The sequence below is a fragment of the Mustela nigripes genome, chromosome 13 (assembly GCF_022355385.1).
Source record: "Mustela nigripes isolate SB6536 chromosome 13, MUSNIG.SB6536, whole genome shotgun sequence".
NCBI classification, from domain to species: Eukaryota; Metazoa; Chordata; class Mammalia; order Carnivora; family Mustelidae; genus Mustela; species Mustela nigripes.
In genome coordinates, this window is record NC_081569.1 from 87,287,325 (window position 1) to 87,304,947 (window position 17,623).

Below are 17,623 nucleotides of genomic sequence, written 5' to 3' on the forward strand. Positions count from 1 at the left end.
GATCACAAGTAGACGGAGAAGCAGGCAGAGAGAGAGAGAGGGAGGAAGCAGGCTTCCTGCTGAGCAGAGAGCCCGATGTGGGGCTCGATCCCAGGACCCTAAGATCATGTCCTGAGCCGAAGGCAGCGGCCCAACCCACTGAGCCACCCAGGCGCCCCAAAGTACATTCTTTTAAACACAGACTTCTTTTAACCAACTTTTGTGAAAACCTTTCTAAAATATATTAAATGTTCCATTAGAGTATACAGATGTTCTGAAGATAATGTATTTTCCTGTTGAGGCAGGGTTATGACCAATAACGTATCTTTGATCAGTTACATATTTATCATGTATAAAAACTAAATGGAGAAAAAAAATTGAGCACAACTTTCTAAAATAAAAAAATTACAGGGATACCTGGGTGGCTCTACTGGTTAAGCATCTGCCTTTGGCTCAGGTCATGATCCCAGGGTCTGGGATGGAGTCCTGCATCTGGTGAGCAGGGAGTCTACTTCTCCCTCTGCCTGATGCTCCCCCTGCTTATGCTCTCTTTCGCTCTCTGACAAATAAAATCTGGGGTGGCTAGGGGCCCTAGCTGGGTGCCTCCTGATGCTTTCATTTTCTTCTTGGAGTGCAGATAGAGTGGACCCTGGTCTGACCCTGTGCCTTGCACACACAGCATCTGTGGGCACTCACCTCTCACCTGTGAGAGGCAGACACTCCATTGTTCATCACAGGCAAGGAATGTCTATGAAGCTATTAGAGAAGTATGTCCCAGGTGTCCAAGGAGCAGGTTGAAAGCTCAGGTGTGAAATTCCAGATGTAGCTGGTTGGCTGTGAGGGGCTTGGACCTGAGGGGCAGGAGGAGGGCACCCTGCAGGCTTCTAACTACATTCACAGAAATCAGGTATTCTGTCTGTTGGTGACTGATGTGTGCTGAGTGGTGGCTAAACTAGCAGCAGGGTTAAGTATGGGAGCTTCATCATGATTTTGAAATACCTTAATGAAAAAATCACTTGAATTTGAAATTAATTCACATTATAAGAAATCTCTACATTACATGTACCATTTTATTCAGAGATGTTATCTTTTTTTAAGACTTAAAAAAAAAAAAAGAGCACAAACAAGGGGAGAGACAGAAGCAGAGGGAGAAGCAGGCTCCCCACTAAGCAGGGAGCCCGACATGGGACATGATCCCAGGACCCTGATATCATGACCTGAGCTGAAGTCAGACACTTTACCAACAAAAAACAAGCAGGTGGCTCTAGAGCTGTTAAACTTTTTTTTTTTTTTAAGACTTCTTAAGTATAATTTCAGCAGCATAAATTTTTGAATGGCTGTGAAAAAATTTAAAAATTATCACCTATTTGTGGGGTGTTTCTCATTGGTGGCAATGTTAAAAATTTGAAGAGGTTATCAGTTAAAACTGACAAGATTTTATTTGAAAGTTCTATATAAATTTAGTATTTCCCCGAATTCTCTGCATTTTGTCTCAATTATATAATAAACAAAACAATGATTTTTCTCCCTGCACAGTTTTTTTCCAGTTTATACCAGTGTGCTGTACAATATTTTCGGTATATGTCAGGGGATGGAAAAGGCTGGGAAGCCTTGCTAAAGATGATGTAGTTTGATGGTTGTATATTATTCATCCCTGCTTGTGTGTTACTCCATTAGGACCACTTTATGTTACTGGCTTCATAAAGGTCCCATCTGATGCATGCCGTAAGGCCCTAGTAAGTTAGTTTCTGAATCTGTGTTTAGCCATAAGCCCATGGTCGGTCTGTCCTTCCCAAGACCCACCCCACTGACTCCCTATCTTCTTTATTCCTAGGGGGGTGGGGGAAATGGGAAAGCAGTTTTAGCTATGTAAATCTCATATAGTTTAGTGAGCTATGTTTTGAAAATGTTTTATTTAATACATTTCTTCAAAGATGATCTTATGTATGTCTGAGCCGTTGGGCCAACAGTTATAACTTTTAGGGAAGAATCAGAGTTTTAGATAATCAAGTCCAATCTCTCATTACAGATGAGGAAACTGAATCTAAATAGAGTTTTAGATAATCAAGTCCAATTCCTCATTTTTCAGATGACTCTAATGCTAAAGCTCTGTAGCATTAGAGTCAGAGCTCAGAGTGTAACAGATGCTGAGCATCCCAGTTTGGTGCTTTACTATACCAACCGTCATTTGTATACTATTCACATATATTAATAGGCTTTCTTTTTTCATACATTTTGGGTATTATTTTTGTATTTTACATAATAAACATGTTGATTCACCCAAAAAAAGAGTTAGATATGCCTAGGAAACAAGGAAGCTGATGAATACCATATTATTCCAAGGTGAGGAGGCAGTGTCTGGAAGAAAAGTCAGTGTCTGCAATGATTAGGGAAAGACAGATGAAGGAAAAGAGCCATTTTCTATCTTATAACTGATAGCTGTTTGTCTCAACAACCAAGAATAGAGATTACAAACCAAACTAAAGCAATATAGGAGTTTATGAACTATTTAATACTGGCATACTAAAGGATTTCTGCATCTAGTATAGGAATTGTATAAAGTTCTTATAGCCTATAAATTATGTTTTACTATATCAATACTGTTCTAAATGCATGATACACTTGAGTTTTGTGATAACCAGTCTATTGTTTGCTTTTAAGCTTGTATTTTGCCAAAGGTAGTTAAAACAATTAAAACCCTTCAAACTATTTAAACTGAGACTTTTTTGAAAAAAAAATATTCTTTGAGAGAGAGAGAGAAAGAAAGTGAGTGAACAGGGGGAGGAAGGGCATAGGGAGAGGGAGGGAGAATCTCAAACAGACTCCCTGCTAACATGGAGTCCAACTTGGGGCTCAATCCCAGGACCGTGAGATTATGACCTTAGCCGAAATCAAGAGTCAGATGCTTAACTGACTGTACCACCAGGTGCCCCTAACCTAGGACTTTTTATGAAATATTCCCAAATTTAAGCTTTGCCGCACCAGACTAAAATAGTAGCTAACGTGATTATAAAGGATTATTACAGTTTAACACTAAAAGTTTTCATGCTTTGTATACAATAAAACATATTACAATGGTCACTTTTTAATGCTTTATTCATTGATTAAAAGAATATACATTTAACATAAACCATACAACATCAGTCATCAGGTCAAACATTCAGCTGGTTTCCTTACAGTTTCTGTCAGGATTTATTTTATCTGATCACATTTGTAAGATAAAATCTCACCACATCTGGCATTTACACACACTGTGCCAGTGGATTCACACTACTGATGTACATATAAAATCCTCATGGTATGTGCTCACTGGAGACAAAACAGTGCACACCTGTCAAAAGGTCATTTTAATATAAGATGGTAAAACCATTTGTAAAATACATATAAACTTTTTCCATAAATAGAATCATATCTGGACATCTGTTGCATAAATTGTGTTTCCAAAGCTTACAATAGAGCAGCCAGGTCTCAGCACTGCTGGGCACCCACGTTGGCTACTTACTTTATTATTGCAGACTGTCCTTTAACATTAAATGCACAACATTCGTACCACTTAAAACTGGGGTCAGGTGGAAGTCTCACAGAGACCACGTCTGTACCGCGGTTGCCCTGAAACAGTTAAGTCGGCTTTTAAAGCCTCTCAGATATAACAAGGTTTTAAAACATACTTCATGGAATGTTCTTCATGTATCATAGCAGCTCATACCTGTGATAGAACAAGCTTTCAGTTCTTCCTTTCTTTCCTTTACATTCACTATTCACAGTGAAACAGGTGCATGGTTTTTTTTTCTTTTTTTTGTTTTGTTTTTTTTTCAGAGTTCTGAGGTTGCTGACTGAGCCACAGCACAGCTGTGTACCACAGGTCGAAATTCGACCTTAAATATTACAATCTAGCAGTATCTGGCTGGCCAGAGTGGGCCGGCCCCTGCCAGCATGTGGGCACTTCTTCAGTTAAGTCTATTCTTTGGCAGCTGACAGGCGCGCTGACAGAGAAAAATCCAGTGACTCATTGCTAGGGATTTCACGACTAATGTTTGTTTGCAAGCATGTGTGTTTACAGCTCTGTTTTTTGATTTTCTTTTAAGGAGGTTTTACCCTGGAATACAGTTTCCTCCTCCACTATTTGAAATCTGGGCTAAAAAGCTAACTTGAATGTATAATGTAATTGATGAATAAAATTATGTCTCATACAGTTTAAAAAAAAGTCTAATAGTTTGAGTATTCATGTTTATGTAAATGCATTTTTTAAAAAAAGGATTAAGCAGTATTCTAACCTAATACACAAAATTCAGAATGGTAATTGGTGATATCAACTATTATATATGTAATAAAAGTTAAAGTCTTGGCTTCTCTGTTAAAGATCACTCATTTGGGATCATACTATCCTCCCTTCTTCCATTTCAAAAAAAATTAATGAAATGCTATCAAGCATGAATGCAGTGCATTGCATACAAATCCACCAGGCTATGGATATATATCTATATACGTATAAAAATATTTTGGCTCCTGAGTTCTGAACTCTGACACACAAAGAATAAAAACATCAAAAGGCAGAGTAACTCAGTGAAAAAAAAGTTAGCCAGCAACCTCAGACAACCTTCGGTTGTATATCCTTAAGGTTTGATAACAAGTCCATTAACCGTGAAAGCCCTACACATTGTCACTTTGAACTTCTAAACCAATACCCGACTACGTTCTTTGATCAAGAAGTAGAATATACATATATAATTCTATAAAGCTAATACTGATTAAACACAGCACAAAGGGATTAATTCACACTACTGAAAAAAAAACATAATAGGACCCTACTTGCATATGTAACCACAGGAATTGTACATTAAAAAAAAAGCTAAATGTCTTCGCTGAAGCTTTGCATCTCTCTGTAAAAATGACGATTCGGTTCAGTGAAGACACTGAGTGATTCGATGTCCATGACCGCATGCCAAGGTTGACCCAGGCCCAGGGATACCTGCTCAATAAGGTTATGCACTGGATCCACATCCTGGTCGGCCAGTTCACCTTGGTCAAAATCAATGCTTTCTTCAGTGACTTCAAGTACTTTTAGATCAGAGCCACGAAGACGAGCAATGGCAATGAGGTTGTGCGCCCACACTGTGTAACCTTCAAAATAAACAAAAAACAAGCACTGTCATTTCCTTGTAATTTATTTTTTCTATTTGATAAGTTAGTCTTTTCCACAAACTTGTATCTCACTGACCACTTTGGTCCTTTTCCTTTAAAAATATACCGAGATTGAAAAAGACTGAAGTAGGATTGTTTAGCTCCAAAACAAAAAGACCAAGTTTGATATTGTTTCCAACAACATCACTGTGGCTGGTGAATTGGTAGATGCTGTAATGCTATTCCGATATCAGTACATTTAGTTAAGACTGAAGACATTTAAAGTAAAACTTTATAGCTTTGGATAGTGCTCTATCATAAAAAACAAAATTTTATTTCATGTATATGTATCCATTAACAATACATCGAAAACATTTTTAGTGAGTAAAAAATCCTCTCCTATGATGCTTCACAGTCTGAAGTTAATAAGCGAAACTTTAAACTGTTAATTGCCAATAGAAAATATGTAAAGTATTAAAGAGTCATGGATAAACTTTGGGAAGGAATAAAGGGGAATGGGTATAGGAGCTTTAGCTGTATCTAACATCTTATTTCATATTTCTTGTAAGAAAAAAAGAGCTTAGATTGGCTGAAATTAATCTTTAATATATAGTGTTGAGTAATATTATAACAAGTTGAAATGTATTTCTCTACTGCTATCTCTGATGACTGGCCAAATTATAAAGCAAAACTTTATAAGTTTTGAAAAGCAAGACACATACTTTCCTGCACTAATGCAGGCTAAAAGATATTAAAAAAATAAGGAAACACAACTAACAGTCCATTTTGTATGCTGTAAAGGTCTTACATGTTCCAGAAAAGGAAGTAAAACGTTCTTCTGGCAGAATAGAAACTCTCTCTAAATGAGGATAGTATTAAGATGAAAGGCACCAGTAAGAAAAAGGCATATACCCAATCAATGGAATCATCATTTAAAAAAATATACAAATTAGGGCACCTGGGTGGCTCAGTGGGTTAAAGCCTCTGCCTTCGGCTCAGATCATGATTCCAGGGTCCTGGGATTGAGCCCCGCATCGGGATCTCTGCTCTGCAGAGAGCCTGTTTCCCTTCCTCTCTCTCTGCCTACTTGTGATCTCTGTCTGTCAAATAAATAAAATCTTTAAAAAAAAATAGAAATTAATATGGTAATATCTAGAACCTAGAAGATGAGGCAGCAAGCAAGTAAGAAATCATACTTTCTCTTCCTTCTGTATTATGTTTTTAAGAGATCTTGTGATAAGAGGAAGAAATATATCTACTGCAAGTAGATATGTAACTTTTCTTAGATAAATTAATTTCAAATGCCACTCTCATGAAATACCATCTCTCATGAAATACCATCAATCCCATGGTGGAAGAAAAAAGCAACATGGAAGCTGGAACAAAACACTTAAGAGTGGAAATATGACCTTTTACTTGTAAGTGGTGTATCTTATAAGTTAAGTATAAAAGCCAGGGTGCCTGGGTGGCTCAGTGGGTTAAAGCCTCTGCCTTCAGCTCAGGTCATGATCCCAGGGTCCTGGGATCAAGCCCCGCATTGGGTTCTCTGCTCAATGCGGGGAGTCTTGCTTCCCCATCTCTCTTTGCCTGCCTCTCTGCTTACTTGTGATCTCTGTCCAATAAATAAATAAAATCTTTTTTTAAAAAAAGTATAAAAGCCTGCATTTCAACTTGTTAGAAGATTACTCAACACTACAAATGTCAGTGCTTTTTGCTGGTTTAATATGTTTTAGATATAAATAACAAACTGAACAAAAATCACCTACCGTGAATTGCCAGGAGAGAGAGCTTTGTGCACCTCCATGCTAATAAAACCAATGGATCTTCATTTCGGTTGTCACTAAGATCTGGAAAACCAGATGTGTCAATCACATCATTCATTAGTATAAAATGAGTGAGGAACTTATCATACTGCCTGGATATAAGATCAACAATAGCTCCTGAAACACAAGTGATGTAGCTGTCAAAATGGATCCTCTCTAGTGGTATACTGGGTTTCAGAATCTTTAGCATATCTTCACTCTTGATATCAAAGGCCATTATGTAGACACGAAGGCTGGTGCTCTTTCGTGACAAGGCTTTCCAATGCTCATCATTTGGCATATTGTCCAGAGACTTGTGCATCACGGAAACATTGTGGACCAGGAGAGACAGTCGCTGCAAAGGCACATGGTTGCTATCAGTTAAGACTCTTGCCATCTCAGCTGTAAAGTCACAGAAATCCAGGGCAAGTGAGCGCAGATTCACGAATCGCTCCAGTTCGACTGTGGTGATAAGGGTGCTGCTACCAGGAATATTGTTGTCTAGCAAGCTCAGGTGCTCCATGGTGTTGGCAATAGAGTTTGAGAGAGATGACAGTGATGTTGGGGTTACTAGTTCCAGCATAAACCCACAGGACAGCCATTTCAGTTGCCTACTATTACTCAGTATTTCTTCAAACAGCTGCTGAATTCTGTATGGAAAACACATGCCACAATGATCCTGTTAACATTTAGTGCTAATCTTTTAACACTGACTTCTGAAACTGGGCAATAAAATGGCATGCAATGTTAAGATCCATTTTCTCTCAATCCAACCCACAAGTAACATTATCATAAATACTACTAAAATTCACATAAAAATATAATGAATAAACCATATTAAACATCCAAAAATAAGTTCTTCAACCAATGAAAGCAGCATTTTTGTATGGTAGAAAAGAGTGATGATATACAATTTATGTTACAATGAAGGCAAGGAGAGAAGTAACACTGTTAAATAGCAATAATTTACCCAGCAAAGTCTTTGATTTATCTTAAAGATTTATGATGTGGAATAGGGTATTTCATAGTTAAAACACTTTCAGTTTACAGGACACATTTTTTGGGAAAAATATCATTACTCTCCTGATTGTATCTTACAATTTCTCAGAAAAAACTAAAATTATTGTTAATATAAGACCCCTTCCACTAGCCATATAACTTACTGTTTAATTTTTTTGCCATCAGGATCCACCTTGCTGAGGTATGTATTTGACAAACTTCCTTGCTGTTGTAGAACACTTATGTCTCCAAAAAGGCTAAACTTCTGGAGGTTCCTACAAAAAAAAAAAAAAAAAAAGCAATTTAAAATGACTGACTAATATATACAAATATAAATATTAAAAATAGAAATGTATAAGGGATATCTACAAAAGTTTCCACTTTATAACTCATTTGAAATCCAATTAGGTACTTTCAGATTGCTTTTTACATACAATGAAAAGCAACATAATACAGGAGAAGTAGTAAAAGCTTTACAGAATGAGTACTGAGGTTTTACACTAAGCTGTATGCTCAGTTCAGAAATTCAGCATTTCAATGACCATGGAAAGATGTTCATACATTGTTTTCCTGATTTTATTTAGTTGTCAGTGTTCTCTTGCGTGTAACTGAGCTTCTTTTGAGATGATTACTTTGCATGATTTGGCAGGCAATTCACAGATCTCTATTTTTGGGGAGTTGGTTACTGGAGCTTTATTAGTTTCCTTTGGTGGGTCCATGTGTGCCTGATTTTCAATGATCTTTATATTTGGAGGAACAAAACCTCTTCAAATGTTTTATAGATAGGTTTCTGCTGCTAACGATCTCCTCTTACTGGGTCTCCAGACTGATGAGATCACCTCTAGGACCATAGTCAAGTTGGACTGAGGCCAGGTCACATGGCTGCTGCTGGGCCTGCACTGGGGTCTATCGTTTGTGGACCTCATTACCAGTCATCTGGGCAGGCATGGATCCTGTCTGGTCTCCTGGTGGAAAGGCTTGCCTCTGAGTCCTTGGTCAGTAGGGCTGGTGCTAGGACAATGTCATTAGGTCTGCGGACAGCGGGCCTATTACTAAGTGTGTGGGCAGGAGTGGTTTTTGTCAGATCCCTAGGAAGGCCAGTGTTCTGCCACTGGGTGGATCCCAAGAAAGGCAGGAATGCCCAGGATTGCAGCTGAGAGGGGCTAGAACTGAGTGTCAGGCTTGTTTCAGGGTCCAGAGCTGGGACCAGATTCTGCAGGTCTGTCTCCAAGGGCACTAACAGATATGTCACCTGCTGGGTTTCTAGATGAAACTGCCCTAGAGCATGGCAGAGTGGGGATGGAGGGCTGCTTCAGGATCCATTTAGACCAATGTTAATGGGTCTGCCCTGGGGTACAAACAGGTATCTCCCAAAGGTTCCTAGGCAGGTAGAAATGCTCCTGGATCATAGCTGTACACAAACTTGAGTACTGCCTTGATTAAAAATCCCTAAGAGATCACACCCTATTGGCTACAAGAAAAAGGCAAATGGCTAGCTTGGTACAATGAGATCCTTCAAAATGTGGTTCAAAAAAAGTTATACTGGGCTACTTATTATTTTTTAATTAAGATTTTATTTTAATTTATTTGACAGAGAGAACACAAGCAGGGGAAGTGGGAGAGGGAGAAGCAGGATCCCTGTTGAGCAAAAAGCCCGATGTGGGGCCCAATCCCAGGACCCTGAGATCATGACCTAAGCCCAACGGAGACGCTTAACCAACTGAGCCACCAAGGCACCCTTACTTACTATTTTTTACATGTAATATTATTCCCTCTCAGGTCTGTCTGGTAAACCACTATTGAGCCTTCTATACCTGAATGCCACCTACTCTATTAAAGCCTTTTCTGAGTCAATTCTTTCAGCATCTGTGGATTTAGCCATCCTATGGGAGTTTGTAAAATGCTTTTTTCCCCCTTTGTTTGTTTGTTTCTTTTTTTTTAGATTTATGTATTTGACAGAGAGAGACACAGAGAAAGAGGAAACTCAAGCAGGGTGAGTGGGAGAGGGAGAAGTAGGCTTCCCACCAAGCAGAGAACCCGATGTGCCTAGATCCCAGGACCCTGGGATCATGACCTGAGCCGAAGGCAAACACTTAGTGACTGAGGCACCGACGCACCTTGTAAAATGCTTTTATTTTTATTTATTTATTTATTTTTTAAAAGATTTTATTTATTTATTTGACAGACAGAAATCACAAGTAGGTAGAGAGGCAGGCAGAGAGAGAGGGGGAAGCAGGCTCCCTGCTGAGTAGAGAGCCCGATGTGGGGCTCGATCCCAGGACCCTGGGATCATGACCTGAGCTGAAGGCAGAGGCTTTCACCCACTGAGCCACCCAGGCACCCCTAAAATGCTTTTATTAAACTAATATGCTTTACTGTGATTTCTTACCTTTCTCATGAGAGGGGTAAACTCCTGTTTCTTATAAGAACCTGGCAATACTTTTTGGCACAAGACAGGTGTTCAATGAGTATTTTTTAAACAAATGAATACTTTGAGAAGGTAATTTCAAGAGTTACCTAGATAGAAACTGTAATCAAGACCATAATTAAATGAGAATAATGGGACATAGATACATAAGGGGAGGTGGGCCTGGGATGGATTTTGGAAAGATAATCATATCATGTGGAGCATTATTTTAAGGGTAATGTTTTCAATCAATTAAAAAAAATAACACAGTTATCTTCTGGATAGGACTTCTATGTAAAGGGAAATTAAAGATGAGTTTATGATACTGACAGCTATTCCAAGTAATTATGTCCTCCAATACTTTGTTTTTCCTATTAGGAGTTCTTTTATGAAACAGAGAACCAAATCTGCCTTAAAGGGGAAAAAAAGACCAAGTAAAAGGTTAGCACCTCAAAGGGCTTAGAATCACTTCTTCATAGATTTCTACAGACTAGTAAGACGATAAATACCAGGTGAGCAGAAAATATTTCACTAAATTTACTACCAAGATACTCCCATAAAAGTATTTAAATTTATTATTTATGAAAAGATATTCATTAAAAAATCTTCACAAATAAAAAGACTTTTTAAGGGACCCATGATAGATGGGAACCAACCTGAATTATTATTATCATAGTAGTAATATTCTTCCTATTATATTCTAAATCTGCATCATTCAATATAGGAAATATAGCTACTAATACTTGGGTAGTCAGAACTGAGATGTGTTTCAGTATAAAAAACTATTTGGAAGACAGTACAAAAATATAAAATCTCATTAAATTTTTTATATTGGTTATATAATATTTGGATATATTGGGTTAAGTATAGTAAGACTAATTTCATAATTTATTTTAAATTTTTTAATGTGACTACTAGAAAAATTTAAATTACATGTATAATCTATATTATATTTTTATTGGACAGTATTGCTCTAAAGACTATAATGTGCATATTCTAGTTTTCTGGTTAGTTTCATTTAAAAACATATTGTCATCAGCAGAAATGCTCTTATGGTTATTTTAACCATTTTTCAGCTTTCTTTCTTTCTAACGCTAAGACCAATGACTAGTTTTTAACTATAAAAAAGTAGAAGTTGACTTAAGAAAATGTTATCCATAATTAAGCAAAAATCCTACAACTCCAAACACATCGTGGTTATACTGCTAATATATGTTACAGATAAAAAGTAGACACAGACAAACCCACAGTCTTTCCCCATTTCTCCCATTAACTCAAATACAAATCAAATCCAACAACCCGAAAAAAAGTACAAATGATCAAAGGACAACCATTTTGAATGAAGAGAGCAAATAAGCCACCTTTTTCCACCCGTGATGTCATTTCTTTCTATTTACTGTAACTCATTTCTTCTGAAGACATCATATTTAATCCCTACTGTTTCTATCTCAGACCTAGAAAAATGCAGCCTGCCAGCAATGGCTGATTCAAAACCAAGTCCTCCCCTAGGAGGAAGGAGTCTTCATTTTCTCATTCTCTTGAGAGAAACAGGAATGGAAAAACATATGGGCAGGGGAAATGAAATTAACCCTGGATTGTATATTTCCTCTAAATGGCGAGTTTTCTCCACTTATTTACTATAGTTAGGTCCACAGAATTTAAGATGACTATGCTGGTGGTTTTTGTTGTTGTTGTTGTTGTTTTCTTTTTAAAATTTTCCCAAACATTTCAATCTACATCACTGACATCAAGGTCTGGGTAATTCCTTTTTTCCTGCATTGTGCTGTCTCTGCTACAGTGGAGGGAGATTATCCACATTCTCCAAGACATCTATCCTCTCTTTTGTCTTCTAATCTCTTCTTCTTTCTACTCCTTCAATCCATTTAGTCCCCAGACTTCCTTAAGTATAATATCAAAAACTTCTACTTACAACGTGCCATAATGGAACAGAGTTCATTTAATGAACTGTGATTTTAATTTTGCTGAACTACATGTGGTAAATAAAATGCACCTATCTCCTAGTCATGGAATACTAAAGTCCTCATAAATTAAAAAAAACAAAAGCAGAAGAATGGTCTTTCACAATCATGGCTAATAGCCAAGACTATTAACAAAAAGTTTTGACATTTTGACAATTCCTGGCATAATGGTGATGATCTCTTCATTATAGCTACTAGCATTTAAAATTAAAAGTAGAGTTTAATAAAATATTGCCCCAATTAATTTGTTTCACAGCCGGTACTTAGATTTACTGAATCTAGAACATAAAAGTTTTCTCTATCTCAGCTTTCCTTTTCAATCGTGACTAAGATATTCTTGCAATGTCATTTTCTTAAGCACTTAAATTTTATCGACAAGCAGCACTGAATTTCTTCAGGTACACAGCAATTTAAAATTCCTTATCATTCAGACCACAACTCCGTGCTTCCGTATGTAATCAAATAATTAGATAATATTACCTGAAAATGAACTTGACAATTCCACTACAAAATTGTATATGAAAGATTTTATCCATTCATTTTAAATCCCGTATCACACTTATCCCTTGCCAGCCCAATAGCTTTCCCTAGCTGGAATCTATTGACCAAATAATGCTCATTGTGAAGCTCACAGTGTTAAGTAATGATGCTCAAAAATGTTAAATATTACATTTGCTTGGCACATATATTTAAGTACTTATAATTCTTTTTTTCATATACTATCCACACTGGTCTGAATGAAGTACTTAGTGTCACTTATTGAGACAATCAACATAAACCACATTATAATCAGCAAGAATAATGTTATCCAAATTTTTAAAGGCTTGGTCAGGAGAAATAAAAGTAGTGTTGATAGAGCACTAAGTGAGAAATCAAGTGTCCAAAATGCAAAAAAATCCACTGACTGGAGTTTTCTTATGTGTGAAACAAAAGTTTTTAAGTTATTTAAAAAGACAAAATCCTATTACATTAGCAACACCTAATTCTTCTTCTAAACATGGTGATACTTTAGTCATATTTAGAACTCTTGCCCACAAAAGTAGGTAAAAGGAGAAGAAAAATAAAGTACATTTACGTTAGAACCAGTACCTAATTTATTTTGAGCCTAAAGTGTTAAGTGTTTATCAATTTTGTTGGTAAGTCTTCAAATTCCAATAAAAGGACTTTTCTATCAGAAATGCCACTTTTCGGGATGCCTGGGTGGCTCAGTTGGTTAAGCGGCTGCCTTCGGCTCAGGTCATGATCCCAGCGTCCTGGGATCGAGTCCCACATCGGGCTCCTTGCTTGGCGGGGAGCCTGCTTCTCCCTCTGCCTCTGCCTGCCACTCTGTCTGCCTGTGCTTGCTCTCACTTCTCTCTCTATGACAAATAAATAAATAAAATCTTAAAAAAAAATTCTTTAGAAATGCCACTTTTTAATCAACCCATGTCACAGTTATCAATCACCACCACCACAACAAAAATGTTCAGCTTAAGGAGTTTCCCAGTTTTTGGTAGAAATAAAAATGTTTTACTTTGGAAATTCTTAAAGAACTTTGTCATATATATATATTATATATATAATATATATAATAAAATCTCATATATATATATATATATATATATATGAGATTTAAAAAAAAATCCTAGCCATACCTTTTCTCTACAAAAATGCTGGACTGTCTATTATCTTCTCAGTTAACCCCTCAAAGAAAATAAGGCCTCTTAAATTTGGTACTTTAAGGTGGTTATGTTGTTGTTGTTTCAGTATTCACATTAGCTCACAAGATAAGCTTAATTTAGGATTTTTTAAAATATAATTTTTAATTTTTTATTAACATATAATGTATTATTAGCCCCAGCAGCTCAGGTCTGTGAATCTCCAGGTTTACACACTTCAAAGCACTCACCATAGCACATACCTTCCCGTTAATTTAGGATTTTTATAAGACAATTTACTTTTTATAAGACAATTTACTTTTTTATTTTTAAAAGATTTTATCTATTTATTTGACAGACAGGGATCACAAGTAGGCAGAGAGGCAGGCGGAGAGAGAGGAAGAGAAGCAGGCTCCCTACTTCGGGCAGAGAGCCTGATTTGGGGCTCGATCCCAGGACCCTGGAATCATGACCCAAGCCAAAGTCAGACGCTTTAACCCCTGAGCCACCCAGGTGCCCCTAAGACAATATACTTTTATATTTTCAGGCTGTATTTTTTGGTAAAATCTTGATTAATACCTATGTAAAAATCTAAGCAAATGGGAAAATTTACTTTGTTGGGTTCTCTCACATATATAAGATTAACATAATAATGGAAGTCTTAAGTATTTTCTACTTTTATTTGAGAAAACCATTTTATTTACTGAAGTATTATAAACATACAGTGTTAGGGAGCCTGGGTGGTTCAGTTGGGTTAAAGGACTGCCTTAGGCTCAGGTCATGATCCTGGAGTTCTGGTATGGAGTCCTACATCTGGCTCCCTGCTCAGCAGGGAGTCTGCTTCTCCCTCTGACCCTCCCCCCTCTCATGCTCTCTCTCTCTCTCCCTCTCTCATTCTCTCTCAAATAAATAAATATTAAAAATTTAAAAAAAAACCCATAGTGTTATATGAGTTCCAGGTATATAACATAACAATTCAACATTTCTATATATTACTTATGCTCATCACAATAAATGCACTCTTAATCCCCTTTATCGGTTTCACCAATTCCCCTACCCACTTGCCCTCTGGCAACCACCAATTTGTTTTCTGTATTTAAGAATCTGAGCTTTTTTGGTCTTTTTAGTTTGCTCATTTGTTCTGTTTCTTAAAAACACATATTGGTGAAATCATGGTATGGGTCTTTCTGACTTCGCACTTTGCATTATACCCTCTAGTTACCTCCATGTTGTTGCAAATGTCAGATCTCATTCTTTTTTATGGCTGTATGTATCGCTTCTTTATCCATTCATCTGTTGATAGGGCACTTGAGTTACTTACATGTCTCGGTTATTGTAAATAATGCTTCAATAAACATAGGGGTGGCATATATATTTTTGAATTTGTGTCTTCATTTTCTTTGGATAAATACCCAGCAGAGGAATTACTGGATCATAAGGTAATTTTGTTTTTTAATTTTTTAAGGAAATTTCATCCAACAGTACACGAAGGTTCCACTTTCTTCACATGCTCACCAAAACTTGTTATTTCTTGTCCTATTAAGTCTAGCCTTTCTGACAGGAGTAAGGCGATTATCTCATTGTGGATTTGATTTGCATTTTCCTGACAATTAGTGACTTTCAGCATCCTTTCATGTATCTGTTAGTCACTTGTATGTCTTCTTTGCAGAAATGTTTGTCTAGTCAGGTCCTCTGTTCATTTTTCAAATAGATTATCTGGGGTTATTTGGTGTTGAGTTCAATATTTCTTTTTATATTTTGCATATTAACCCCTTATCAGATGTTATCATTTGAAAATATCTTCATTACAGTAGGTTACCTTTTTGTTTTTTGATGGTTTCTTTCACTGTGCAAGAGCTTTTTTGGGTGTAGTCCCAATAGTTTATTGTTTGCCTTGCCTGAGAAGATGTGTCTTCAAAAAAATATATATATATTTTAAGATTTTAAAATTTATTTGACAGACAGTGATCACAAGTAGGCAGAGAGGCAGGCAGAGAGAGAGAGAGAGAGAGAGAGAGAGACGGGGAAGCAGGCTCCCCAATGAACAGAGAGCCTGGGATCAAGACCTGAGCCAAAGGCAGAGGCTTTATTTAACCCATTGAGCCATCCAGGAGCCCCTTAAAAACTATTTCTGTGGCTGAAGAGAAATTACTGTCTATGTTTTCTTCTAGGAGATTCATGATTTCAGGTTTTACACTTAGGTCTTTAATCCATTTTGAGTTTATTTTTGTGTACGGTGTAAGAAAGTGATCAAATTTCATTCTTTTGCATGCAGCTGTATAGTTTTCCCAGTATCACTTGCTGAAGAGACTGTCTTTCCCCCACTGTATATTCTTATGCTTTTGTTGAAGATTAATTGACCTTAAAATCATGGGTTTATTTCTGGGCTCTCTGTCCTGTTCCACTGATCTACATGTCTGTTTTTGTGCCTACAGCATAGTGTTTTTATTACTACAGTTTTGTAGTTTATTCTTTCTCGATTGCTTTGGCTCTTCAGGGTCTTTTATGATTCCATATAAATTTTAGTATTATTTGTTCTAATTCTGCGAAAAATACTTTTGGTGTTTTGATAGGGGCTGCATTAAATCTGCAGACTGCTTTGAGCAGCATGGATATTTTAACAATATTGGCTTTTTTTTTGTAATGAAGAAGAGTCTTCTTGGCTTCGGACTAGGAGCCCTTTACATATGAAAATATTTATAAACGTGAAGAAGTATAACTGAAATTGAGGGTCATTTGTTTCAGACTCCAGTTGGGAAATGGGTGGAAATCTTGTATAACATTTCAATTTTTGTTGTTGTTGTTGTTTATTAAGAGTACAGTCATAATTACATCCCAGCATTTTTAAATCTGATTTTTTCCTTCAAATAAAACCAACTAATTCTTCATGCTATGGACGAATACACAAAGTATCTGCAATATAAACAATTTTAGGGCTAATCATCCTCTGGGTTTTGGAGTTTACTTCTCCGGAACCAGAAGATGCTTTATTGATACCATTATATTTTAGAGCAAAATTTTAAACACATCTATGCCTATCTTTTAAAATGTATTTTTAGAGCAATTTTAGATTCATAGTAAAACTGATCAAAAGTACAGACTTCCCATATCCTCCTTATCCCCACATATGTATAATCTCTTCCATTATCAACAGCACTCATGAGAATGGTACATTTTTTAGCAAGGATGAACCTACTCTGACCCATCATAATCACCCAAAGTCCATAGTCTAACTTGGGACTCACTCTTAGTGTTGTGCATTCTATAGGTTTGGACAAATGTATAATGACACATATCCATCATTGTAATATCGTACAGAGTTTTTCACTGTTCTCCAAGTCCTCTGTGCTCTGCCTATTCGTCTTTCTCTTCTCCCCACCCCTTGCAACCACTGATTTTTTTATTGTCTTCAGTTTTGCCTTTTCCAGAATATCACACAGTTGGAATCACACTATATACAAAATTTTCAGATTGCCTTCTTTCAATTAGTAATATGCACTTAATGTTTCTCCATGTCTTTTCATGCCTTAATAGCTCATTTCATTTTAATGCTAAATATTCCACGGTCTGGATGTACTTTTTTTTTTAAGTTAATTTATACATTCACCAACTGAACAACATCTTGATTGTTTCTAAGGTTTGGAAATTATGAGTAAAGACACTATAACCATCTGTGAGCAGGTTTTTGTGTGGAAGTAT

General features: G+C 36.7%; 1 protein-coding gene across 1 annotated transcript in view; it reads right to left on the reverse strand.

Moving 5' to 3' along the window:
• Positions 1-3,057: 3,057 nt before the first annotated feature.
• FBXO33 (F-box protein 33) overlaps positions 3,058-17,623 on the reverse strand; it is a 36,202-nt gene continuing 21,636 nt past the window's right edge. The window contains exons 2-4 of the mRNA XM_059373123.1: positions 8,066-8,176; positions 6,867-7,552; positions 3,058-5,100 (exon numbers count right to left, since the gene is read on the reverse strand). Of these exons, the coding sequence (XP_059229106.1) occupies positions 4,829-5,100; positions 6,867-7,552; positions 8,066-8,176 (1,069 nt within the window). The 3' untranslated portion in view covers positions 3,058-4,828. The remainder of the gene's footprint in view (positions 5,101-6,866; positions 7,553-8,065; positions 8,177-17,623) is intronic.